The following is a 26790-nucleotide window of genomic DNA, read 5'->3' as shown; positions in this document are numbered from 1 at the left end:
CTTTTCACTTTTCTCTTCTTTCTCCTCCACTCACTTTTTTCTTTCCAGTCTAGCCGTCATCCATGGCCGTCCATGCCGCATTCAGGAGTCTTCTTGGCCAGCTCTTCAATATGGCTAGAATGAACCGTCATCGCTTGAGGCCATGGCTCCAAATCTGGCCAAACTTTGAGATCGAGCCACCCCTTCAGACGTTGCTCGATGCTAATGACGGCCATGGACAAGCGACACGACGCTTGAACGTGTTCGGCCATAGATGGCCAAATTTGGAGATTTGGAGAGTGACGCCGGCGAAGGGGACGACGGCCATGGACGAGGAACGCAATGCTAAATCTAGACGTTGGAGCAAAAGAGAAGAAGACGAATCCCAAAGGGTGGCTCGGGCCGATCACGACCGACGTGGGAAGGGGTCCTCCATCATCCATGGTTGCAAGCTTTGTTTGTCCATGGCTCACAAGGCACCTCATCCATGGCCACGAGTTTTGATGACAAGCTCCAAATCTCATCCATGGACAAACAATGTCGACAACGGAAGCTTCTTTGCTTCATTGGAGTTGCAGACCTCCCCTCTCTGTTGCCACCAATGGAGTTGCCGGCGCTGCCCCCTGAGCATCCAGGCCGAGCCATCTCGTGAGCCATGGACAAGCCAATCTTGCAGACATGGATGATGGAGAGAAGGAGCAAACAAAACTCGAGCTGGGATGGCGGACGACAAGGGATGGCAGAGGAAGAAGAGATAAATTGGTTTCTTATTTTTTTTATTCTAACTCAGCAGACACATGTCATCTTATAAACGAACATGAGTGAAAAATACACGTCACGTTAGCGCTTTGCAACTATTGAATATTTTCTTTAATTCATGTCTAAACTTCCCCAAAAGGAATACTTGGAGTAGCCATACAAGAAGGTGGTCTTTTGAGGATGAATGTTGACCGATGTGTCATTTAATAAGGCATTTATATGCTAGGTGAGACTTTAGGATATTACAAACTCTCCAACTTGAAGAATTAACATATGTGTTAATGGTTGCGTATATCTTCCAGCAACACTGGCCTACTATATGAGCGAGCGTATCTCCTTGCGACACTAGCCTGCTAGATGAGTGATATTTACCTCCCGAGAGGTCTGTGAGGAGAGTCGCACCTTGTTCATACTCCGCGATCAATCTCTTTCCCCATCAAATCATATATGGGTTAATCTATCTAAAAGCTACCCATCTATTGAACAAACTTTCTCCGATATCATTTGTAATGACCTAGCCATTTCCACGATGTTGAGCACCTAAAAGCAATAATTTCAATATATTATAAAGCGATAATCAATGGGGATTAGTGTTAAGTTATATAACATCTGTGTTATAGCCTTGTCACTAAGAAAGGTCGAAATTCATTAATGATGGATTTCTCTGCCCTCGACCTAAGCTCCTCCATTTGTTCCCGAATAATTTAATAAGCAATTAGAGCATACATTCACTGCGTAATGATTTTTTCTTCAACAAATGGTGTAATTAGCCCGCTTAGTTTATTGATTAGTGTGAGTGAAGAGCCGAAATCCTCATATTAAGAGTGGCTTAGTCCGCTTGCTTGGCACTGGCGCATAATTGTAGCAAATAAAAGTGGTTTGCCTCTTCCATTAACTATATTGACAATAACTAAAAACCGATAAACAAATGAATGAATCAATCTGGTAGCCTAAACGTCATCGTTTGTATCTGTCCCTCACACCAACGTCGAACAGGACGACGTGGACGGATCGTAGAGGGCCGGGACCAGGTACTTTCTCCCGTCGACGCCGTGCGCGTTGTAGCTCGCCCCCGTCGCCTCATCCACCAGCAAGTTCCCGGCGAAGCCCGGGTACGCCCCATTGGCGTAGATCCCGGTGCACGCCGACGCCACCTCCAGCGACGCCCCCGCCTCGCCCTGATAGTACCCGTTCGAGAACGGGTTCGTGGCTGTCCCGGCGATGAGGCCTGCGAGGTTGATCACCATCCCGTCGACGCCGACGTCGCCGTTGGGCGCCACCAGCGGCGGGCTCTGCGGGCCGTACAGGGGCTGGTGGTACGGCCACGCGCACTGCCCCGGGCACTGCGTCTCCGAGTTGCCCACCCAGATGTACGCGAACCTCGAGCTCCGGCCGTTGACCTTGACGGAACCGACGGCGGAGCCGTGGGTGCCGCACCGGCTCATGCAGAACCCCTCGACGGCCACGTCGGAGGAGGTGAGCACGACGTTGACGGCGTTCTGCTGTTCTCCCCGGGATGCGAGCTCGACGAGGTGCTTGCTCGTGAGGGACTTCCCGAGCGAGTAGCTCTCGTCGAGGACTTGCCTCCCGAGCGAGAGCGTGAGCGAAGGCGTGCGCCTCTTGGAGGACGAGAGTTTGTAGTACTTATCGACCGTCTTCCACCACTGAGAGACGGAAGGAGGGGCCTGAGCCAGCGAAGGGTCGGAAGAGAGCGAGGTGACGAAGTCGGAGACGATGGTGCGCTGGGAGGGCTTGAAACGGCCGTACCAGATGAGGTTCACCGAGATCTTGCCGGAGAGGAGAGGGCCATTGTGGTACTGCATGGGCGGAGACTGGTCTTGGACCAGTTCGGCCAGCCTCCTCGTGGCGGAGGCCATCTGGAGGAGGCAGAGAGCGAGGAAGAGCTTCGGAAGAGCTGTCTTAGAAGCGAAGAACGATGCCATTGTAGCTGAGTTTGGGCTGAGAAGGAGGAAAGCTGAAAGCTGAAAGCTGAGGTAGCTTCGCTTTGTTTGAGTTGTGGGTTGCGTTGAAGTGGTGAGGAGTATTTATACAAGGGTGGTGGGACGAGGGTGATGCTTTTGATTATTGTGTACTACGACTATATAATATAATAATAAATAAGGAGGGGGGAAAGAAGAAGTGGGGTTAAAGTGCCCGAACCTGCTTGGAAAGAGATAAAAGGAGGGCAGCTCATGATGGTCTTGCAATTCCCAGTTGCATCTTCACCAACAAGATAACAAAAGACTACTGGTGCTCCATTACACACACGTTCAATCATCATATAAGATCTTAAGACGACTTTTCAAGTAACCCGTCAGCAAAAAATGATAATGCTTAATGTACCTATTGTAATTATTGATGTCTTCAACAAGATAATTCATACCAAATTTTATTAAAGTTTTTTTTTTTTTACAATCACACCGTTTTAAACTAATATTTGAAAGGAATCCATATATATAAATCTTATTGTAATGTGATGTCAGATATTTCTAACACCCATTTCAATTGCAAATTAGATTAGGAGTAGCGTGTGTAAAATTTGACTGACCAATGTGGACGTGCGGGCAAACGGGACAGCACTCGGCTTTCAGTGGCGCTCCTAATCCCGACTAAATTATAATAGCTTCCTTTATTGGTGAGCTGTGAGCTGAAGGTTTAAACAAAAAAGTGGGGGCAATGCAGTCCAGCTTAGCTACAGCCGAATGGACGAAACTGACATCACGCCGATCTTTCTCATTAGCCTTGGAGGGAAGGGCAAATAGGGGGAAGGAAAGTGGCTAAAGGGCGAGAGACGTTAGAGAGTGGGTGGGTAATGTCCACTGTCCACAGTCCACACGGTCCAGGCTGGAAGTTTGAAATGGGATCCCTTTAAATTTACGGGAAAGCGCGGACCGAAGACGGGCACCAGCTGGCGGTCAGCCAGTGGCCCAGAGTATCCAAGGCGGGGGTAAGGGTGGGATGTGGGGCCCACGTGAGCTGACGCGCTCCTTTCGCAATCGCCCCCTCTCCCCTCCGCATAACCCTCGTGACGCTTTGGCGAATCTCCTTCAATACGACGCCGTCCCCAAGCTCGCGGCCTAACGCTTCACAGCTGCTCAGTCCCCCCTTTCGAATCCCTTGCGAGCTATTGCTTTTTCCCAAAATTTTCGATGCCCAATTTCTCACACGTCATTTGTGCAATGAATGTCGCAGCCCCATCTTCCGAGGAATTAAGAAATTGACATTTGGCTTCGAAATTCATTAAAATATCGTAACGCGAAATCCGATTCAATAAAAGATTCGCGCGTGATTCATCATTTCAATTTCTCGTGCCCCTTTAAACGCTATCAATCGTTGAAGTACTTAATGAATTGAACTATGTGCTCGAGCTATAGTTATCATGTATGAGTAGGACTTGCGAGTTTTTCGAACCCTTCAAAATTTACTTAATTACATGCTAGGTGACGTGTACTACTGTGGGGGGCTCCTCGAATCAGCTTATGGACCCAGCTAAAGAGAGTGGCTGTTTTTTCCACGATAGAGACAAATTCGAGCTTTCCTTTGCGATCTCTCATAAATTGCCCATGCCAACCATTTCCCTTGTTTTTACATGCAAAGTCTTTCGATTTCCTGGCCTCTTCCGAATCCAGGACAACATTGTCTTCTCTGTCAACTCTTGTACTAAGAGGGGCCAGTTCCCATTGAATTGGGCGGCGTCCGACCTAGAGATGTCGTAAAAGTGGTCTGTCCGAGAACTAGGCACGGCTAGGATTTGAAATCGTGCATGTCGATATAACGAATTCATAAAGAGCTCGATTTGGTAATTGGGTCTGGCCAAGCTCAGTATGAATGGATTGATGTGGACAAGGCATGTGGACATCGTGCTCGTGTGCTTCTAGGGCTAAAATCGACCGCTAAGGAGAAGCTTTTGGAATCTTTTTCGTTCGAAATAGTCTATAGGGGGGCAGCCATATAAGTTTCGACATAGGTAAGCGAGGACCAATATGATTCTTGTACGTTCAAGATAACTCCCCCCTTGCAAGAAGACACCTCCGTACTCTCATCTTCAATTATAGAGTTAGTCAAGGTCTAATAATATAAAGGGAAAAAATCGCTAAAAATCCCCAAGTGTGTCGACTGTGATACATCTATCCTAAATTTTTTTTTCATGACACCAAAAAACTCGAACTTGTACATGTTTGACACATTTACCTTCCGTCAATGTTTCGTTAATGATATCCTTAAAAAATCTCGCCAAATTGACTCTAAAAAGCAAATGTTGTTGACATCACATGGCTTACGTGAAATATAAACAACATTATTTTCACTAAAAAATTATCTTACGGAACATTGATGGAAAGTAAATGTATCACATAGGTATAAGTTTGAGATTTTTTATATGACAAGAAAATTTTTGAGTAAATGTGTCACAGTGGGCAGGATTTGGGATTTTTTATGTTACAAAAAAAATTTAAAGTAAATGTGTCACGGTGAATATAATTTGATATTTTTTGTGGTTTTTTTTAATTATAAATTGAGAGTTGGAAAATTCTCCGGTGGTGAACTGGATTTTTGAGAGTTGGTAAAATTAAGCTATTGCAGACCCTTTTTCCAGGCGAGTTAAGACGATTTCTCGAGTCCGAGTTTAATTTTGCCGAGTCCATACGGAATGACTGATGAGTGCAACTGCCCTCTATAATGCTAAAGGCCTAATCATTGGTTCATGAAAGTAAGCCAAAATTAATCAACAACATCGAGAAAAAACCTATGTTGCTGTGATTAATTTGGATAACATAAGATACCCTTAATTGCCATTCGCTACTTGATCTATAAATATAAGTCAAGTCGATACACATCGATCATCTCGTTCAATCGCAGCAGATCTTGAGTCTTGTGGGCTGTTACCGCTTGTCACCAGGTTGCCGCCAGCCCGTGAGCAATGCTAAATTAATACACGGACGCCCACATAATTGAAAAAGGCGATGATGTTGTTTTTTCAAAGGTTTGACGCAACTGCTTTGTGCTTTCAAAAGAGCAAGTGGCCTTTAATTATAAAACAATGGCTGGTTTTCACTAAAGAAAGAGAGCCCCCCATCAACTACTTCTGCAGCTAGCTATGTATCTACCATTTGATTATATTAAACTAGGCCTAATTAGTTCACGAGCTTAATCATGTGAGATCGAATAGTTTAATTATCGAGCTTAGCCGAGACTCCTAACATTCACGAGACATACAAGCTCAGACTGTTCTGTTTTTGCGTGCGAATCAATTGGTACCAGAAATAATTTGGCAAGAAAGCCGCATGCGATGACCTAAATGCCCGCTCAGAAGGGATTAAACATAATCTTTTGGGCAACGTACGTGTTTAGTGGCATTTTGTTTAACTGGACATGCTGTCTTGCTTTGCACTAGCAGACAACACAGAACTCGATCGATTAGATTGACGCGTGCGACTACGAGGGCTTGCTTTTGACTTTGCTTTTGAATGAGGGCATGGATTCTTTCTGTCTGGAGTCTTCGTGGCTCATAGCTGTAGTTGTCTCCGTGTTTAGTCTAAATATTATCTTAGTTTCTCTTTTGCGACAGAGGAACTTTCACGGGGGTCATCCTAATCTTGAGAATGCATCATTTGTTTGACTATTTGCCCTAGATGAGAAAGAATATTCAACGATAAGCCATGCATGAAGCACGAACGAAGCCTTCCAAGCTTCTTTGTTAGGGTTGTTCTGTCGTTTTTATGGGCCTTGGCCATCAACTATACCACAATCTCCCCAACAACGCCTTAGGTTAAATGCATGCCTTCGCGGATTCCATCTGGTTAATCAAGAAAAACATCCGGATCTCGCGTCATGTTCTCGTGGCTCTTTTCCTCTGTCCGTGTCGATTGATCACAGATGGTTTTTGACATTGAATATGAATGGGCAGCTCAACTTAATCTTCTTGGGATGCCAATAGAAAAATGAAGTTTGAAGAGATCGAGCAAAACCAGCCTGGCTTGAGGGTGATGAACGAAGGCTTCTGTAGCAATGCTTGCGGGCATGATTACCTCCCGAAAAGTAGATCGCGGAATTGTTTAAGGTTGCACGAGCGGTATGCTTAAGACATGGTGTTTATCCTCGGCAGCTTTTTTGCTTCTCTCTTTTGTTCTTTCCGACTATTTTTCCATTATAGAAGAGAATCGATTACAGTATGTATGTATAGTTCGTATAAGCTTTTACGTAAGTTTCAGTTAGGAATTCGTCTAGTTACTCATTTGGTTCGTGTTGGAATTTTTTTTGCCACTTATACATATTGAAATTGGATTACTCGATCGGCCACATTAATTTTAGGAATTCGAATCTTGCAATTCTAGTAAATAGCTTCTTTTTTTATGAGTACCTATCAAAGATGAACTTAACCTACACCTTAATGCATGTAGTATGAGAAAAATGATACCTCAAGGAGGCTTCAAAGAGAGAGGGAGAGAGAGAGAGAGTTTAACTGTTTCAGTCATGGGGGCGAAATTTTCTCCAAAAGAAGAGAGGACATTTTGATAAAATCATAATATTCTTAGGCGACGTATCTTTATAATGACCCTAAACTCAATTGTCAAAGGTTCGATCATTAAAAGAAGTTAAATTTAATATGTAGATAGATATATCTCATGAATTTGGATGACTCCAATCATCGTCTAGTTAGACTTTGCGTGATTTGATTGCAATCCTCTCCCTTTATAGATGAATCGATGTCTTCGATTTACCCTCTCGACTATATAGATTGAACATAAGCACATCTACTATTTCAATGGCTAAGTTGCCGAGATGTGAGATGGTATTCTGGATGCCGGTGCAGTCCATTCCACTTACACATGCAGAAGTATACCTTGAGTGGAGAATGGCAGAGACATGTACTCCCTCTCTCGTTCTCTCCCCAACACATTCTCGGAACACGAGAGGGATGTCGACATGTCACGTGAAGTCCCAGCAGGGGCGGGAGAGGCTTTGTGCTTTGCTTGTGTCTCGGCACGGAAGGAAGGGGGAAAAAGTCTCTTTACGAATCCCATAGACGAGCCAATACAGTGAACTGCCGTGGGGGATAAAACCATTCAAAGCATCCGCCTCACCGACCCTCCGTATGGGCATCCAGATTCCTTTCCCTACTCCCCTCGAACACCTCGAACAACCCGAAATGGCCAGATGAATTGAGACGGGAGGGAAAACGATTCAAATTTGGGGTGTGTTTTTCTGAGTGAAAAAATCGGAAAATTATTTAGGGTAAAAAAAAATATACATATTTAAAGTTAAGAAAAATGAATTCTCTAACCGGAAAAGCTCCCCGAAACAAAAGGTCGGGAAATTGTTTTCCGACTTTCTAGTGTTTGAATGATGGAAAATGCTTCACTAAAAACTTTATGATGAAGGAAAATAATTTCCATGCTAAAAGTTTGCATATGTTTGGTGATTTAAGGAAAGTGATTTTTTTTGTTACTAGAAGGGAAAATTGTTTTCCCTAAATCTAAACTAATTATTTTCGGTCAATGGAAATAATTTTCCGTAGATCTATTAGTTCTCTGTCATCCAAACATCGCAAAATTGAAAAATAATTTTCTGGAAACAATTTTCCTTTAAACAAATGAACCTTATTTTTGAAAATCGAAATACTTTTCATCAAGCATCACTTGACAACGAGCGTCCCGAACGCTCGTGAACCGATGAGCCTTGAGATAATTAATTTGGGATATAGGGCATTGGATTCCTTCGACCGCTCGATTAGTGCATCATTATAGTATGGCTAATTCTCCCGTTAACCATCCAACAAGTTAAAATCACGTCATCATTCTGATCCTATTCCTTCGATTGTCAATTAAAAAATTGAAATTTGCCGATTTACGTGCTATTTATCCTAGAGGAAACGAGGGAAATGTCTTGGCAAGGACCTAAAACACGTGCAGCCCCATTAGCTTCAGCCATACAAATCCGGGCTTCCCGTAGCTTTGGAAACCGAGCTGAATACCAGCAAAAGTTTTATGATAAAATTACTACTTTTCCCAAATTCATTTTAAAATCTCAAATCATCAGTAGAGGATTATAATAACATGTTCGTGACTTTTTAGTACTCTTTGATTAAGAAATGTGAAGATCACAGGGTTAATTCCAAAAAAAAAGCACAAATTTTAGGTCGAGTGACAATTCTGGCACAGACTTTTTTTTGTCTCATAAAAAAGCACAAACTTTAGATCGAGTGACAATTTTGGCCCCAACTTTTTCTTGTCTCATAAAAAATCACTAACTTTCACTCTAATCCCAAATCTGACCCCCCCGTTGACTTTCCGTTTGAAGTACCCATTGTTTGAGAAAAAAGGTTATGGTAGTGAGCTTGGCAAATCTCGTCCATAGAGTCTGTCGACGAGCAGTGGTCTACAACTACACATTACGTCTAGCCAAAGAGATTTAATATGGAGATATTTTGACTTGTCGGTGAAGTAAATGAGATGAACAGTTTCACCGTTATTTTTCAAGTTGTGGCTAAGAGAATAAGACAATAAATAGTGCTTTAAACCTAATCAGCAAGCCACGTGGATTTATTGCTAAGGTGGAATAGTCAAGTTGGATAATCAATGGTTCTAAGTCAATGGGGGCTACATTTGGGATTTAAGTGAAAATTGGTGCTTTTTTACTAGACAAAAAAAAGTTAGGTCCAAAATTGTCATTCGACCTAAAGTTGGTGCTTTTTTACGGGACAAAAGAAAGTTGGAGCCAAAATTGTCTCTCGACCTAAAGTTGATGTTTTTTTTTTGAATTAGGCCGAAAATCATAACAACTCCTCTCATGTGTTAGTCAGACAAACAATGTCATAACAGATATTAAGATATATAACACATTCTACGTCTTATTCCAATTATTTACATTTTTAAAGTAAATAGTCGCGCACTTAATTTCAAGATAGGTTTAGACAATTTTATGTCTTAATAGTAGGGTAAGTAATGCGAAATAATTTGTTGAAAGTAGAGTCGTTAACGATTTACATGCGAACCGGTTATTGAAAGGCGCTTGAAAGAATATTCGAATTCCAATATTATTCCATAGTGTCCATCGGATTATTATTACCTTGGAAAGCTCAATGTATTTAGGGGAGGAAAAGCGTTGAGATACTACACTATACTGATAACACATGCAAAGTGGGAAGACCTACCCTAAATATCACAAAAAGGACTATAGCTTTTGACAAATGTTTTACATTGCGATTCGAGCTAGCAATTTCCGACTCGACTCGATGAATCTACCTAACCTACTTGAAAATCAACTCCACTCTAATCGAGCTGACTAAAAATATCCCATAGACACAAATCCAATCGAACTTGAATATGAAACTACAGGCCACCACCTGGATACTAACTAATTTAAATACGAGCGCTCATCAAAAGAATAGAAATCAAAAGAGGAATTGAATTTGGTATTGAGCATCAGGAAACCAAATCCCAAATAACACAAACCTAATGAACAATACATGTCGCGACATTCAATATTGACCCTATTGAGTTCACAATTTCATGACCAAAAAAAAAAAGAACCCGAATCATTGGAAATTCATGTAAAATGTTAACATACCATCTAACTAATCCTCGAATGTTCCCTCACGAGATGAAACCTGGCCCAATCCGGTCCACAAGCTTAATACCTCGAGCTGATTGTGATGGATTCCGACCGTGGCATTACTTATGCACTATGTATACTCATTAGTTTTCAAAATCTTTACTGTCTATTCTCATCTACTAAGCTTGTTGCACAATCAATTGCATCTTGGAGTTGCTTGTGTAAAACATTTTTCATGCTCCGTCTTTCGGTCTAAAAGTTACTACGCAAGAGATTAGATGGAGAGACATGCGTAATAATGGCAGATGCGACCCTCCTCTTATCGTCTCTTTCCAAGTTCTCGCGATCCCTGGCAATACTTTCATCCGCGAAGCTGCCAAGGAAACCTCCCCATTTAACACCTTCCCACACACTCAAACAGCGCCAGTTCATGAACTTCTTCTCCCTATATATACTCTCTCCTCCTCCTCTCTTCCTCACTCTCTGAACTCGAGTTCAAATCGAACTCATATCCTTTCTCTCTCTCTCGCTCTCCACCACATCATCCTCTGACCAATTCCGAAAATGGGATTTCCTCTCTCGCTCCAATGGCTCGTTCTCTACCTTCTTCTTCTCCAGTTGAGCTTAGCCAATCTCTGTTCGGGATCGAGGAAGCTCGCTGCCCTGTACCAACCGCCTCCCATGGTGGCGAAGTACCACAACGGCCTCTTGCTCGAAGGCGACCTTAGCGTTTCCATCCTCTGGTACGGCAAGTTCATGCCCGCCCAGAAATCGATCGTCTCCGACTTCTTCCTCTCTCTCACTCCCCAGCAGACCCAACAGCAGTCACCGTCATCCGTCCCCTCTGCCGCCAAGTGGTGGAGCACCGTCCAAATCTACATGCAAAAGGCCGGCAAGAAACAGACCCGCGTCGTGTTGGCGAGCCAGCTCCACGATGAGAGCTGCTCCATGGGCAAAGTCTTTGAAGCGGGATCGAGATCACGAGTTGGCTCGAAGCTCGGCTCGAGGCCGCGCCGCGGCCGCCCTCGTCCTCACGGCCCGGGATGTAGCCGTCGAGGGCTTTTGCGTCAGCGGCTGCGGCACCCACGGCTCGGTCAGACAGCAAGCGTATATCTGGGTCGGCAACTCGGCGAGCCAGTGCCCGGGGCAGTGTGCGTGGCCTCTCCACCAGCCGATCTACGGCCCGCAGTCGGCGCCGCTTGGCGCGCCGAACGGCGATGTGGGGGTCGACGGGATGGTGATCAACGTCGCCAGCCTTCTAGCCGGGACGGTGACGAACCCGTTCGGGGATGGATACACGGTGGGCGCGGCCGGGGCGCCGACGGATGTGGCGTCGGCTTGCACAGGGAGCTTCGGGAAGGGGTCGTTGCCGGGTTACGCCGGGGAGCTGCTCGTGGACTCGAGAACGGGCACGAGCTACAACGTGGAGGGGTTGAACGGGAGGAAGTATCTGTTGCCCGCGCTATTTGACCCGACGACGTCGCAATGTTCTCCGGTCGTGTGAGAGATCCCTCTCGAGCTGACACGTGTCTTCCTACTGTACATATGTACAATGTACATAATGATGTCATAACTTGATTTAATTTTACCATATCCAATTTTCGCCAATATCATGGAATTGTCATTGCTAATTTGCTAGAATTTGCCATTTTACGGTGGGATCATTTGACCGTGAATTTTGATGAATCACTAGTTTGGCAAACTAAGGACCGATGGCTTTCTTTCAAGCGGCGGGTTCCGATCTCGGAAGTAAATTGACACAACAGGATCTTTGTTAGATAATAACCATTTTATTCGGAACATTCCACGAGCGATTGTTTACATTTGAACGAAAACAAAGATTAGTCACCAAAATTTAAATTGCTACCCTAACTTCGGAAACTATGAAAAAATCAAATGGGGATTTCCGTAACAACATAAGCGTATTGAAAAGCTTGAGTAATTGCGGATTTAAGAAAAGTAAAGAGCGTGAGCCGGAAGAAATCAATTAAAGTGAAAAGATAAAGCAAAAGCCATTTCGGATATATCCTCAATTTTTCTGGGCAATGGACCAAGAATGTAAACTGAGGAGGGAAATGTATACAGTTGATCGCTAAACTTGCACTGTTTTCTTAAAGTTCCCGATTTTGTAATCTGTGTCATCAAATCCTCGAACTCACAGGAATATTTGATAATATTTCAATCAAGTCCCTCAAGCTCCGGTTCCGACATATCAAAGATAACAAGTTGTCGGTGTCGGCCTAGTACAATGTAAAGGGATTGGTTCCACCACGAGCAACCAATTAAGCAAAAGTATTGGCTCCATTTCGGAACTGTATTCCCGAGGAGCTTTGGGCGCCAAATGTAAATACCGTTTGACAAATTTTTTGAAGAGCTTTGAAAAGATGCAATTGCATTTCCAAAGGTCTTTAACCCAACGCAGATCCGGAGGTATTTTGAGCTTTGGGTATTTCCGAAGTATAAATATAAATATTTTTCTTCCAACTTTGCTCTCGCTAAAATTTCATAATTCTGGAAATGCTTCTACCTCATGCAACGTTACCGATGAGGGTTTAGGCCGCCGGTGAGGCCAGATCTGGCTATTGGCAAGCCAATTTGGCATTGGCCAGCTTCACTTAAAGTTACGCAACCTCAGGCGGTTGCCTAAGGTCTTTAACCTGGGTAAAGCGACCCGGACGAGTGCCGCTTGGGGTTGTGTGACCCTTGCCGACAACTTGAACCCTTCGCTGGAGCAGGTGAGGGGTTTGAGTTTTTTTATTTTCCTTTTTTTGGCTAAAAATAGGAAAAATCATTTGGGGCTAGCAATACAACCTAGAGGAGGGTGAATTGGTTGTTTAAGAGTTTTGATGAACTTTCACATAAAACATCACATGCTAAGTAAAGATTAGGGTAAGTTGATGTTTCAAAAACCCTGAGTTGATTGTGTGCTTATGTGATTAAAAGAGAAACAAATAGTAGCACACAAAGATATATAGTGATTTGGCTCTATCCTTAAGCCTACGTCCACTTTCACTACTAACGGCCACAAATTGGGTTGGAATACACTAGTAATTTGCTGAACAAGTTACACTCAGGACACTAATCCTTTCAGATGATAGATTACACTATCAAGAATTAGGTGCTACTATTAATCAATACACTTAATCGTTTAGCAAAATTACGAGACAACAAGATTTATAAACAAATGAGAGCTTTTTGTTGAGAACACAACTTGTAGTAGATTTCTGGATTTTGTGTTACGCGTGTCTAACATCTTGGCTTCAATGATTTCCTCTTATATAAGCATCCTCAATCTTCCCGTTCGAGATGTCTTGGAGAAGTAAGAGAGTCATTAGAAATTCGTTGGTGCTACTGTTCGAGGATGGAGCTGCCCATACATTTCCTTTCCCGAACATTTGCGGGCTGTTATCCTATTGTTGCAGCTTTGACACACTTGTCAGATAGCTTGTTATCTGATTCTCCAATTCTTCTGTTGTGTATGTCTAGTTGATAACGGCTATAATAGTGAGCCAACGGTCATACTAAAAGATTCGTTACTCTAACATCACTGGTGACATGATATTTTTAGCTTTAACGAAACATCATCACCCAACTGATCTTTAGATCTGTTAATGTTATTTACGAACAGAACAGTCTTGTAATCTTTTTCCTTTATGGATATCATTTCTCTTCTTTACACATTATCACGAACATCTGCAAACATAATAGTAAATATTATACTAAAAATAGTTTTGGGATCATAAAAATATCCTTGAGATGTTTCTCCAACAAGAATTTTTTTTTCCAAACACTATTTAACCCAAAGTTGCTTTAGAATGGACTAAAAAATATTTGCGTTCCAGAGAACCGCTTTTACTTAGACTCTATTTGTTTCGCAGAAAATAAATAATTTGAAAAACATTAACTTAAAAATGATCATTTATATCGCTTCTAGAAATAAATAAACGAAAAATATTTTCATCTTTCATGAAAATGTTTAGACATAAATTGTTGTTGATGATGAAAATATTTTTCATTGACTAACATTTTAAAGCTAAAATAATTTTGAGCTCTGTTTGTTTCGTATAAAATTTGACATCTCTGAAAAATATTTGCCGGGTAGTCATTTTCCAAGAAAATACCAATATTTGGATTTAGATAGGGTATGGCCCTTCATAGCAAGCTCACATCGTATTCTGAAGTTTGGGTCCTTATCGTAGTCTAGAGAAATCGATTATCTTCAAAAAAGCCCAATAGCACTGTGATCGAGAGGGCCTCCTTCATCATAGAGATTTCCATGCCCTTTTAAGGATAGATAAAGAAATGTAACTCACGAAATGTTTTGTATTTGATTGTCCTTTTGCTATCAAGTTCATTATATAATATAGAAAAATGCATAAAATACTCCTCAATTTGTTACTTTAATCTAATGCCTCGATAAAAAAAATTATAAAAATTTGAAAGGAAAATACCAATATAACAAGTCGATGAAAGATTAAGAAATAAGCAGTCTACTGTGGCTTTTAATTGTCTGACATAGCTTGTTATTACTGGTGATCACGTAACTTACCAGTTTTGTACCACAATTATAAAATAAATTAGAAGATTCGAGAATTTTCACAAAATGGAAAAAAAATAGTTAAAATAGCAAATTATGGCAATGACAATTCCATGATATTGGCGAAAATCGGATATGATCAAATTAAATCAAGTTATGACATCATTATGTACAGTGTACAGATGTACAGCAGGAAGACACGTGTCAGCTCGAGAGAGGTCTCTCATGCAACCGGAGAACACTGCGACGTTGTTGGGTCAAACAGCGCGGGCAACAGATACTTCCTCCCGTTCAACCCCTCCGCGTTGTAGCTCGCGCCCGTCCCCGAGTCCACCAGCAGCTCCCCGGCGTAACCTGGACACGACCCCTTCCCGAAGCTCCCTGTGCAAGCCGACGCCACGTCTGTCGGCGCGCCGGCCACGCCCACCGTGTATCCGTCCCCGAACGGGTTCGTCACCGTCCCGGCTAGAAGGCTGGCGACGTTGATCACCATCCCGTCGACCCCCACATCGCCGTTCGGCGCGCCGCGGCGCCGACTGCGGGCCGTAGATTGGCTGGTGGAGAGGCCACGCGCACTGCCCCGGGCACTGGCTCGCCGAGTTGCTGACCCAGATATACGCCTGCTGTCCGACCTAGCCTTGGGTGCCGCTGACGCAGAACCCCTCGACGGCGACGTCCTCGGCTGTGAGGACGAGGACCAGCTCGCCGGCCCCCGGCCTCGAGCTGAGCTTCTGAGCCAACACGGTGATCTGATCCCGCTTCAGCAATTTGCCCATGGAGCAGCTCTCGTCGTCGAGCTGGCTCGCCAACACGACGCGGGTCTGTTGCTTGCCGGCCTTTTGCAGGTAGACTTGGACGGTGCTCCACCACTTGGCGGCGGAGGGGACTGATAACGGGGACTGTTGTTGGGTCTGCTGGGGAGTGAGAGAGAGGAGGAAGTCGGAGACGATCGATTTCTGGGCGGGCGTGAACTTGCCGTACCAGAGGATGGAGACGCGGAGGTCGCCGTCGAGCAAGAGGCCGTTGTGGTACTTCGCCACCATGGGAGGCGGTTGGTACAGGGCAGCGAGCTTCCTCGATCCCAAACAGAGATTGGCTAAGCTCAGCTGGAGAAGAAGAAGGTAGAGGACGAGCCATTGGAGCGAGAGAGGAAATCCCATTTTCGGAGATTGGTCAGAGGATGATGTGATGGAGAGCGAGAGAGAGCGAGAGACAGAGAGAGAAAGGGTATGAGGTTGATATGAACTGTAGTTTGGAGAGTGAGGAAGAATGAAGGCGGAGGAGAGAGTATATATAGGGAGAAGAAGTTCATGAATCGGGGCTGTGCTAGCGTGTGTGGGAAGGTGTTAAATGTGGAGGTTTCCTTGGCAGCTTCGCAGATGAAAGTATTTCCAGGGATCACGAGAACTTGGAAAGAGAGGATAAGAGGAGGGTCGCATCTGCCATTATTACACATGTCTCTCCATCTAATCTCTTGCATTGTTTAACTTTTAGACCGAAAGACGGAGCATGAAAAATGTTTTACACAAAGCAACTCCACATTGGAATGGATTTTGTAACTAGCTTGGTAGAAGACAGTGGACAGTAAAGGTTTTGTAAACTAATAAGTAGACAGTGCATAAGTAATGACACAATCAGATTCCATCACAATCAGATCAAGGTAATTAGCATGTCAACCGGATTGGGCTGGGGTTCAGCTCCTTATGGAACGATTCGAGGAAGAATTGGATGATAGGTTAGTTTTAAGTGAATTCCGAATGATTCGGGCTGTTTTTTTCTTCATGAAACTGTGAATTCAATAGGGTGAATATTGAATGTCGCAACATGTTTTGTTCATTGGGTTTGGGTTGTTTCGGATTTGGTTTCCTACTGCTCATTATCAAATTCAATTCCTTTCCATTTCTGTTCTTTTGACGAGCGCTCATATCCAAATTAGTTAGTATTCGAGTGGTGCTTGTAGTTTCTAATTCAAGTTTGATGGGATTCGTGTCTATGGGATTTTTTAATTAGCTTGGTGGAGTCAATTTTCAAGTAGGTTAGGTAGGTTAATCGAGTCGAGTTAGAAATTGTTACCTCGAATCACAATGCAAAACATTTGTCGAAAGCTATATTGCTTATTGAGACATTTAGGGTAGTTCTTCCCATTATTTGTTATCATTTTAGATTAGTATCTCGAGTGCTTTTCCTCCCCCAAATACATCGCGGTTTTCAAGGTAATAAGGACCCTAGAAAATGGTATTGAAATTCGAATACCATTCTTTCAAGCACCTTTCAATAACCTGTTCGCATGTAAATCATTAACAACTCTACTTTCACTCTTTTATTTCGCATTACTATCTCTTAATGTCAAGACAGAAAATTGTCTAAACCCATTTTGAAATTAAAATTTTTTTTTTTTGGTAAAGACCATTTTGAAATTAATTGCGTGACTGTTAACTCTAAAAATGTAAATAATTGGAATAGGACGCAGAATGTATTTTATACTTTAATATATATTATGACATCTTTCGTCTGACTAACAAGCGAGAGGAGTTGTTATGATCTTCACGTTTCTTAATCCAAGAGTACTAAAAAGTCATGAACATGTTATTATATTCCTCCACTGATGATTTAAGATTTTAAAATGAATCTGGGAAAAGTAGTAATTTATCATAAAACTTTGCTGGTATTCAGCTCGGTTTCCAAAGCTAGGGGAAGCCCCGATTTGCATGGCTGGAGCTATCGGGGCTGCACGTGTTTTAGATTCTTTCCTAGACATTTCTCTCGTGTCCTCTAAGATAAATAGCACGTAAATCGACAGATCCCAATTTTTTTTTTATTGATACTTGAAGGAATAGGATTAGAATGACGACGTGATTTTAACTTGTTGGATGATTAACGAGAGAACTACCCATACTATAATGATGCACTAACCGAGCGGTCGAAGGAATCCCATGCCCTATTTCTCAAATTAATTATCTCAAGGCTCATGGGTTGTTCACGAATGTTCGGGACACTTGTTGTCGAGTTATGCTTATTGAAAAGTATTTTGATTTTCAAAATCAGGTCTGTTTGTTTGAAGAAAAACTATTTACGAAAAATTGTTCCCGATTTATCGCTATTTGGATGACAGAAAATTAATCGATCTTCAGAAAATTATTTTCATTGACCAAAAACAATAATTTTAGATTGGGAGAAAACGATTTTCCCTTCCAGTAACAAAAAAATTAGTTTTCCTAAACCATCAAACATATGAAAACTTTTAGCATGGAATCTGTTTTCCTTTGTCGTAAAGTTTTCAGTGAAGCATTTTCCGCCATCCAAATGACGGAAAAGTCGGAAAACAATTTCTTAGCCTTTTGTGTAGGGGATCCTTTCTGGTTAGGGAATTCATTTTTCCAACTTTAACCATGCATATTTTCTTCAATTGTGAATGATTTTCCGTTGACCGATCATTTACAAGAAACTAAATACGTCAAAATCCTGGAAACTAATTCCCGCGAAAGAATTTTTCACTCTAAGGGTGCGTTTGGTAACCGTTCTATTCCCGGAAACAATTTCTGCTAAGAAATAATTTTTTTTTACTCTGTTCTCGGAAACAATTTCTAGACATTTGAAGGCGTTTGGTAACGGCCCAAAATTTCCATTCCTGGGATAGAAAAAGAACAGAAATGCGTTTGGTAACTACACAAAATTTCTTTTTATTAATAATATTTTTAAATATTTTAATATTTCCTTCTTCTTTTTTCTTTTTTTCTTCTTCTCCTTCTTGGCCATGGCCGGTGATCGGTCGGCGAGGGTGGCCCTCACCCAGGCTGCGAGTGGTGAGGGCAGCCCTTGCCGGCCATTTCCAACCCTCGCCCGAGCTGGCAAGGGCAGCCTTCGAGGCTCGCGGCCGCCGCATAGGCCAGGGCCGGCGAGGGCGTCGCGGCCCTCGCCCTCGTCGGTGACCCGGCCATGACCAAGAAGAAGAACAGGAAAGAAGAATAGGAAAGAAGAAAAAGAAAAAAATATTTTATATTTCTCATTCTTGTTCCTAGAATCAAGAAATAACTTTTTTTTGCTTTTCGATTCTGTTCCAAAATTGATTATGGGAACAAATTTGTGCAAATTTGTGCCCGAGAACAAAAAATTTACCAAACGGATTTCTGTTCTAAAACTGATTCTGGGAACAAAAAAATATAATCAATTATTATTTGGCCAGTTACCAAATGCACCCTAACTAGCACACCCCAAATTTGAATCATTTTTCCTCCCGTCTTAATTCACTTTGCCTTTCGGGGTGTTCGATGGGAGAAGTGAAAGGAATCTGGATATGCCCATATCAGGAGGGTCGGGGTGGTGGATGCTTTGAAAGGTTTTATCCCGACGGCAGTTCACTGTATTGGCTTGTCTATGGGATTCGTAAAGAAACACTTTTCCCCTTCCTTCCATGCCGACACACAAGCAAAGCACAAAACCTCTCCCGCCCCTGCTGAGACTCACATGAAATGTCCACATCCCTCTCATGTTCCGAGAATGTGTGGGGAGAGAGAGAGTACATGTTTCTGCCATTTGCCACTCAAGGTATACTTCTGCATGTGTAAGTTCGTGTCCAAGAATAATATCGCACATCTCCACAACTTAGCCATTGAAATAGTAGATGTGCTTGTGTTCGATCTATTTAGTCGAGAGGGGAAATCGAAAACATCAATTCATCTACAAAGGGAGACGATTGCAATCAAATCGCGCAAAGTCTAACTGGACGACGATTGGGGTCCTCTAAATTCACGGGATGTATCTATCAACATATTAAATTTAACTTCCTTAAACGATTGACCCTTTGACAATCGAGTTTAGGGCCCTTATAAAGACATGTCGCCCAAGAATATTATGAATTTATCAAAATGTCATTGCTTCTTTTGGAGAAAATTTCGCCACCAAAACCCTTTAACTCTCTCTCTCTCTCTCTCTCTCTCTCTCTCTCTCTCTCTCTCTCTTTCTCTCCCTCTCTCTCCAAAGCCTCCTTGAGGTATTGTTTTTCTCATACTACACGGCATTAAGGTGTAGTTTAAGTTCATCTTTAAATTGTACTAAAAAAAAAGAAGCTATGTCGCCGATCGAGTAATCCAATTGCAATATGTATAAGTGGCAAAAAAAATTCCAACACGAACCAAATGAGTAACTAGGCTAGTTCCTAACTAAAAATTACGTAAAAGCTTATGCGAACTATACATACTTTATCGATTCTCGCCTATGATGGAAAAATAGACAGAAAGAACAAAAATGAAAAGCAAAAAGCTGGCGAGGTTAGACACCATGTCTTAAGCATACCGCTCATGCAAGCTTAAACATTTCTACGATCTACTGTGCGGGAGGTAACCATGCCCGCAAGCATTGCTACAAAAGCCTTCATTCATCACCCTCAAACCAGGCTGGCTTTGCTCGATCTCTTCAAACTTCAATTTTCTAGTGGCATCCCAAGAAGATTAAGTTGAGCTGCCCATTCATATTCAATGCCGAAAACCATTCGTTATCAATCAACACGGACAGAGGAAAAGAGCCACGAGAATGCAACGCGAGATTCTGATTATTTTCTTGATTAATCGGATGGAATCCGCAAAGGGATGCATTTAACCCAAGGCATTATTGGGGAGATTGTGGTATAGTTGATGGCCAAGACCCATAAAAACGAAAGAAAAAACCCCTAACAAAAAAGATTGGCACGCTTCGTTGGTGCTTCGTGCATGGCTTATCGTTGAATAATCATTCTCATTTTGGGCAAAAAGTCAAACAAATGATGCGTTCTCAAGATTAGGATGACCCCCGTGAAAGTTCGTCTGTCGCAAAAGAGAGACTAAGATAAGGTTTATCTTGCATAAAATAAACAGCAATTATCAGACAAACTAAACATGGAGACAACTACAGCTATGAGCCATGAAGACTCTAGACAGAAAGAATCCGTGCCCTCATTCAAAAGCAAAGTCAAAAGTTAGCTCTCGTAGTCCCACACATCAATCTAATGATCAAGTCCTGTGTTGTCTGCTAGTGCGAAGCAAGACAGGCATATCCAGTGAAACAAAACGCCACTAAACACGAACGTTGCCCAAAAGATTAAGTTTAGTACCTTCTGAGCGGGTATTTAGGTCATTGCATGCGGGTTTCTTGCCAAATTATTTCTTGTATCAGTTGATTCGCACGCAAGGATAGAACAATCTGAGCTTGCATGTCTCGTGAATGTTAGGAGTTTCAGATAAGCTCGATGATTAAACTATTCGATCTCACACGATTAAGCTCGTGAACTAATTATGCCTAGTTTAATACGATCAAATGGGTAGATTCATAGCTAGCTGAGGAAGTAGTTGATGGGGGGCCCTCTTTCTTTAGTGAAAACCGGCTAATGTTTTATAATAGGCCACTTGCTCTTCTGAAAGAACAAAGCATCGGCGACAAACCTTTGAAAAAGCGACATCATCGCCTTTTTCAATTATGTGGGCGTCCGTGTATTAATTAGCATTGCTCACGGGCTGGCGGCAACCTGGTGACAAGCGGTAACAGCCCACAAGACTCAAGATCCGTTGCGATTGAACGAGATGATCGATGCTTATCGACTTGACTTATATTTATAGATCAAGTAGTGAATGGCAATTAAGGGAATCTTATGTTTATCCAAATTAATCATAGCAACATAGCTTTTTTCTCGATATTATGATTAATTTTGACTTTCTTTCTTTTCTATTTTTTGTCAAAATAAATATATATTCATTGTTCAAAAGGAGTTATGAAAAGTACATAGACTTTCATAACAAAGTAAAATCGAAGCATAACAAAACCCAGAATACTACAAAACAAAACCAAATCTAGACAATAAGGAGCATCAATAGAGCATCAATAGCGTCAAGCATACACTCATTTCATAAAAACGGATCTGTCATGCAAAATAATTAAGAAAACATGATTAGGCCTTAAGCATTATCGAAGCCCCAATTTGCACTCATTACGTGTGACATCCCCAATTTAGGGCCAAGACGACCAAAGTTAAATGGTAAGGGAAATGGGCAAGCGGTCCAATCCGAGAGTCGATAATGGAACGGACAGTATGATCGGAATGAATGTACTGAGGGTTGATCATGGCTCGATCGTAGGATTGTCCATGAATTGGCCTAGGGATCGATAATGGAATGACTCCCTGATCACGCAAATCGATTAGAGTAATATGACCATGGATTGACCATTTCGATCATAATGGCCGCTACTGGAACAGTTCGGGACAACCATGGATCGGTGCTATGCGGGCATGTGTCGGTCGCGGGTGACCATGGATTAATTCCGCAGTACTGGATTTCACGCGGCTACATGACAACTGAGGGTCGACCATGAGTCGTTGATACTTGAAAGTGGATCGGTCACGAATTGATCATTAATTGTTGCATTGTGTCGGGTAGACCATGGACATGCCAAGTGCTAGGCCAAGAGCCTTGTGGCTTGGTCGTGGACCAGGCTTTGTGCCGGCCGCGTCGGCCAGGCCTTGTGCCAGGTCATGGACCAGCCCTTGTGCCCGTCAGTTAGGTCACGGACCGGCCCTGTGCTAGTCATTGTGCTAGACTTTGTACCCATCAAATTAGGCTCCGACCTAATTCCGTGCCCAACAGACTTGGCCACAAGCCATACATTGTGCCTATTCGTGAGCCAATGCATGTGTTCGGTCCAAGAACTGGCCCCTCGCTCATGCAGCCTAGCCTTGCGCTTGGCGCACCGCTTGTGCGGCCCGGCACTGCGCCCGTGCACTCGGCTTCGTGCCCGGCCGTGTGCCCAGTATTGTGCCCGTGTGGCCCGGCTATGTGCCAGGCCCTGCTCCCGGTCAAACCCGACCAAACAGGCTGCGCGCCTGGTCAATCCGACTGATCTGAACTTGCACCATTTAACCCAGACTTTAGCTTGGTTATATCTGGTCATATTTAGACATATTTTACACCGAACCTCAATTCAAATAGGTTAGTCGATCGTTTTAGATTCGTAAATTCCCATTTACTTAGGCATCTTTGCTAAGTATCATTATTGATTTTGGAGGTTGCATTTAATGAAGAAGGCGAACAATAATTAGGTTGTCCTTAGTGAATTATTTGGTGCCCTTGAAGGACAAGATCAAACCTTACACGGCCAAGCTTGGAGAGCAAGAGGCCAAATAGACCAAGTCAACATTGAACCGATAATTGAGGGCTAATCATTAGGGAGCATCTTATCTTATAAGATCTCCAATAATTGGGTGATCTTGAGTGTTCTAAAGAGAGCCACATGCCCAAGGAGCTTGGAGGATAAGAATGAAGACCAAGTCAAGGCTAATTATGAAGGAAGCCATCATTAGAGATTTATGTGTCCCTATGGTCATAAATGGTGAGTCATATACCCTAAACTTAGGGCATAATAACACTAATATGACACTTGTGAGCCAATTAGATCATCAATAATTGGGTCTAAAGATTGGACAAGATTTTCCTCTAATTATAGGCTCTACTTCCATGGAGATGATTGGACCATTTGGCAAGTCAATCATTATAACTTGGCCTATAAATAGGAGGACCACCATTCATTCCTTTTCTTTCCTCAAAACAAACACACCATCACTCTCTCGGTATCTCTTCCTTTCTCGGTATTTCTCTCTCTCAGCCATTCTCTCGGCTTCTCTCTCGGTCACTCCCCCTCGCTCGTCTCACCATCACCGAATACCCTAGGATCACCCGTGTAGTAAGTGAATTCCCTATCATTTGCTTTGGATGTGGTGTTGCGCGTTTGAGCTCGAGTGGTGACCTTGTTTGTGATGCTTGAAGCTTGCACGTGTGCTTGTTGTTTTGCATTATGGCTATGAGTCAAGGCAAAACCGAGGTGCGAAACGGGGTGTCGTATGGTCTCGTACTCATGTTGTGGCGTCACAGGAGGAGCTCGGCCGGGTGCAGGTTTATATTGAGGCGTGTAAACCCGGATCAAGTTAGGCTCCAAACCGGCGCTCAGCATGGTGGACCGAGCCATATGCCCCAGACCGTGCCCCGCACGATGGCTATTTCGCCCTATAGATCATGGATTACACGAGCACCGCACGCCTTCAGGCTTGAATGCATGGGTTAATGTTATCAATATAAGAAACCGGATTTTTTGTTGCTTGTTGCATGATCACACGAGAGACTAACGCCGTCACTGATGGATTTTGGGACGTTGCCGCCGCTAACGGATTTCGGGGGGATGCCGTCATCGATGGATTTCGAGACAATGCCGCCATCGATGGATTTCGAGGCGATGCCCGATGGAGTGTCGGATGCCCGGTGAACATCGGAGGAACCGATGGATTTTGGTTGAGAAATAAGGAATCTCGTGTGTCGATCTTCGCATGCAACGTGTAAATACCATGCTTGATGTTCTCTTACTTGGTGCGCATGGCATAATTAGCAAATAAGTAAGGTAAGAAGCATTTGCTATTGATCTACCATTGACAAGCCAACGATAACGGTCGTTCTCTTGTTCAATGCGAGGCTATCTCTTAGCCGAAACATAGTGAATTTAACTTACTGAGTTGTGTGACTCGCTTTTTTTATTTTCAGCTTTGTAGGTATGGCCTTGCCACCCCTTGTTCGTCACAGTCTTCCAATAGAAATGCATGTTTCCGTTGCTGACATAGTTGATGTCGGGTTTGAGATCACATACCGTAAATGTAGTACCATGATTTGGGTTCAAGAAAGTGTTGATGAGCTGGTTCCCCGTCATTATGAAACGTGGTTTGTGTGGTTTGATGGAGACCTTCTGGGATCCCTTGCTGATTTCAACGGGCCACTCGGGGCTACTAGTGATAACATGCCCAACGGGAATACGGGAGGACCGTAGCTAGTCGATCGAGCTTGGGAAGAAGCTAACTTTTGCTTTTTGTGAAGGGGACGGTGGTAGTAAAGTTAGGATGACCCCAACTATGCAGACCCCAACTAGTATGTGAAGGACCGGACGTGATCCGGATGCAAACAAATAATCGAGAAGGCCCGTAGGAAATAGGGCCTGTAATATAAACATCTATCATGTAAATTAAGTGTGCTTGTATAATATGCTTTCTAGCTCTTGTTGTTGTTCTTGTCATTGTTGTTGAGTATAATAGTTTCCGCTTGTGCGTAACCAAAAAATAACGTAACGGGACACCGCTATATAAATCCCCGGAACAAAAATGAATCACGACCAAGCCAAGGCCGAGTGCCACGGTCTTGACCCGGGCCATGACATTACGTATGGACTTGGCAAAAATAACCTCGGACTTGAGAAATGGCCTTAACTCTCCAAGAAAAAGGTGGTGTAATAGCAGAATTTTTACCAACTCTCAAAAGTCCAATTCACCACCTGAGAATTTTTCCAACTCTAAGTTTTTATTAGGAAAAAAGTCACATAAAACTCCAGATTATGTCTACTGTGACATAATTATCATGAGTTTTTTTGTTACATCAAAAATCCCATATTATGCTCACCGTAACTCATTTACCCTAAACTTTTTCTGGTGACATAAAAAACCTCAAACTTGTATCTATATGATATATTTACCTTCATTCAAGATTTCATCAAATGATTTTTTTCATAGTATCCAAAGTTAGAATAGCAGTTCAAATTTTTGCCGACTAATCTTTGTTTTCGTTTGAATGTAAGCAATCGGTCGTAGAATGTTTTGAATAAAATGGTTATTATCCAACAAAGATCCTCTTGTGTCAATTTACTTCCGATATCGGAACCCGCCACTTGAAAGAACGCCATCAGTCCTTAGTTTGCCAAACTAGCGATTCATCAAAATTCACCGCCAAATGATCCCACCGTAAAATGGCAAATTATAGCAAATGAGCATTGGCAATTCCCTGATATTGGCGAAAACTGGATATGGTCAAATTAAATCAAGTTATGACATCATTATGTACAGTGTACAGATGTACAACAGGAAGACACGTGTCAGCTCAAGAGGGGTCTCTCACGCAACCGGAGAACACTGCGATGTCGTCGGGTCAAATAGCGCAGGCAAAAGATACTTCCTCCAGTTCAACCCCTCCGCGTTGTAGCTGGCGCCCGTCCCTGAGTCCACCAGCAGCTCCCCGGCGTAACCCGGGCACGACCCCTTCCCGAAGCTCCCCGTGCAAGCCGACGCCACGTCCGTCGGTGCCTCGGCCGCGCCCACCGTGTATCCGTCCCCGAACGGGTTCGTCACCATCCCGGCTAGAAGGCTGGCGACGTTGATCACCATCTCGTCGACCCCCACATCGCCGTTCGGCGCGCCGACTGCGGGTCGTAGATTGGCTGGTGGAGAGGCCACGCGCACTGCCCCGGGCACTGGCTCGCCGAGTTGCTGACCCAGATATACGCCTGCTGTCCGACCTAGCCTTGGGTGCCGCTGACGCAGAACCCCTCGACGGCGACGTCCTCGGCTGTGAGGACGAGGACCAGCTCGCCGGCCCCCGGCCTCGAGCTGAGCTTCTGAGCCAACACGGTGATCTGATCCCGCTTCAGCAATTTGCCCATGGAGCAGCTCTCATCGTCGAGCTGGCTCGCCAACACGACGCGGGTCTGTTGCTTGCCGGCCTTATGCAGGTAGACTTGGATGGTGCTCCACCACTTGGCGGCGGAGGGGACCGATGACGGGGACTGTTGTTGGGTCTGCTGCGGAGTGAGAGAGAGGAGGAAGTCGGAGACGATCGATTTATGGGCGGGCGTGAACTTGCCGTACCAGAGGATGGAGACGCGGAGGTCGCCGTCGAGCAAGAGGCCGTAGTGGTACTTCGCCACCATGGGAGGCGGTTGGTACAGGGCAGCGAGCTTCCTCAATCCCAAACAGAGATGGGCTAAACTCAGCTGGAGAAGAAGAAGGTAGAGGACGAGCCACTGGAGCGAGTGAGGAAATCCCATTTTCGGAGATTGGTCAGAGGATGATGTGACGGAGAGAGAGAGAGAGAGAGAGAGAGAGAGAGAGAGAGAGAGAGAGAGAGAGAGGGTATGAG

The 26790-nt window shown here is 43.6% G+C and overlaps 1 protein-coding gene and 3 pseudogenes across 1 annotated transcript; 1 reads left to right on the top strand and 3 right to left on the bottom strand.

Annotated features, from left to right (window-relative positions):
- Positions 1 to 1597: 1597 nt before the first annotated feature.
- LOC130139599 (protein PHOSPHATE-INDUCED 1-like) lies at positions 1598 to 2737 on the bottom strand. The gene has a single exon (XM_056316884.1). It carries the CDS (start codon positions 2679 to 2681, stop codon positions 1716 to 1718), a length of 966 nt encoding a protein of 321 aa, XP_056172859.1. The 5' UTR covers positions 2682 to 2737; the 3' UTR covers positions 1598 to 1715.
- Positions 2738 to 10764: 8027 nt separating this feature from the next.
- Positions 10765 to 11921, top strand: LOC115675844 (protein PHOSPHATE-INDUCED 1-like; annotated as a pseudogene).
- A 3025-nt stretch (positions 11922 to 14946) lies between these two features.
- Positions 14947 to 16165, bottom strand: LOC115675842 (protein PHOSPHATE-INDUCED 1-like; annotated as a pseudogene).
- Positions 16166 to 25665: 9500 nt separating this feature from the next.
- Positions 25666 to 26790, bottom strand: LOC115675846 (protein PHOSPHATE-INDUCED 1-like; annotated as a pseudogene).

The sequence above is a fragment of the Syzygium oleosum genome, unplaced genomic scaffold (genome assembly GCF_021117445.2).
Source record: "Syzygium oleosum isolate NSW1041296 unplaced genomic scaffold, Sole_v2.1 Sole_v2.13, whole genome shotgun sequence".
NCBI lineage: Eukaryota > Viridiplantae > Streptophyta > Magnoliopsida > Myrtales > Myrtaceae > Syzygium > Syzygium oleosum.
This window is presented reverse-complemented; position numbering and strand designations above follow the sequence as displayed.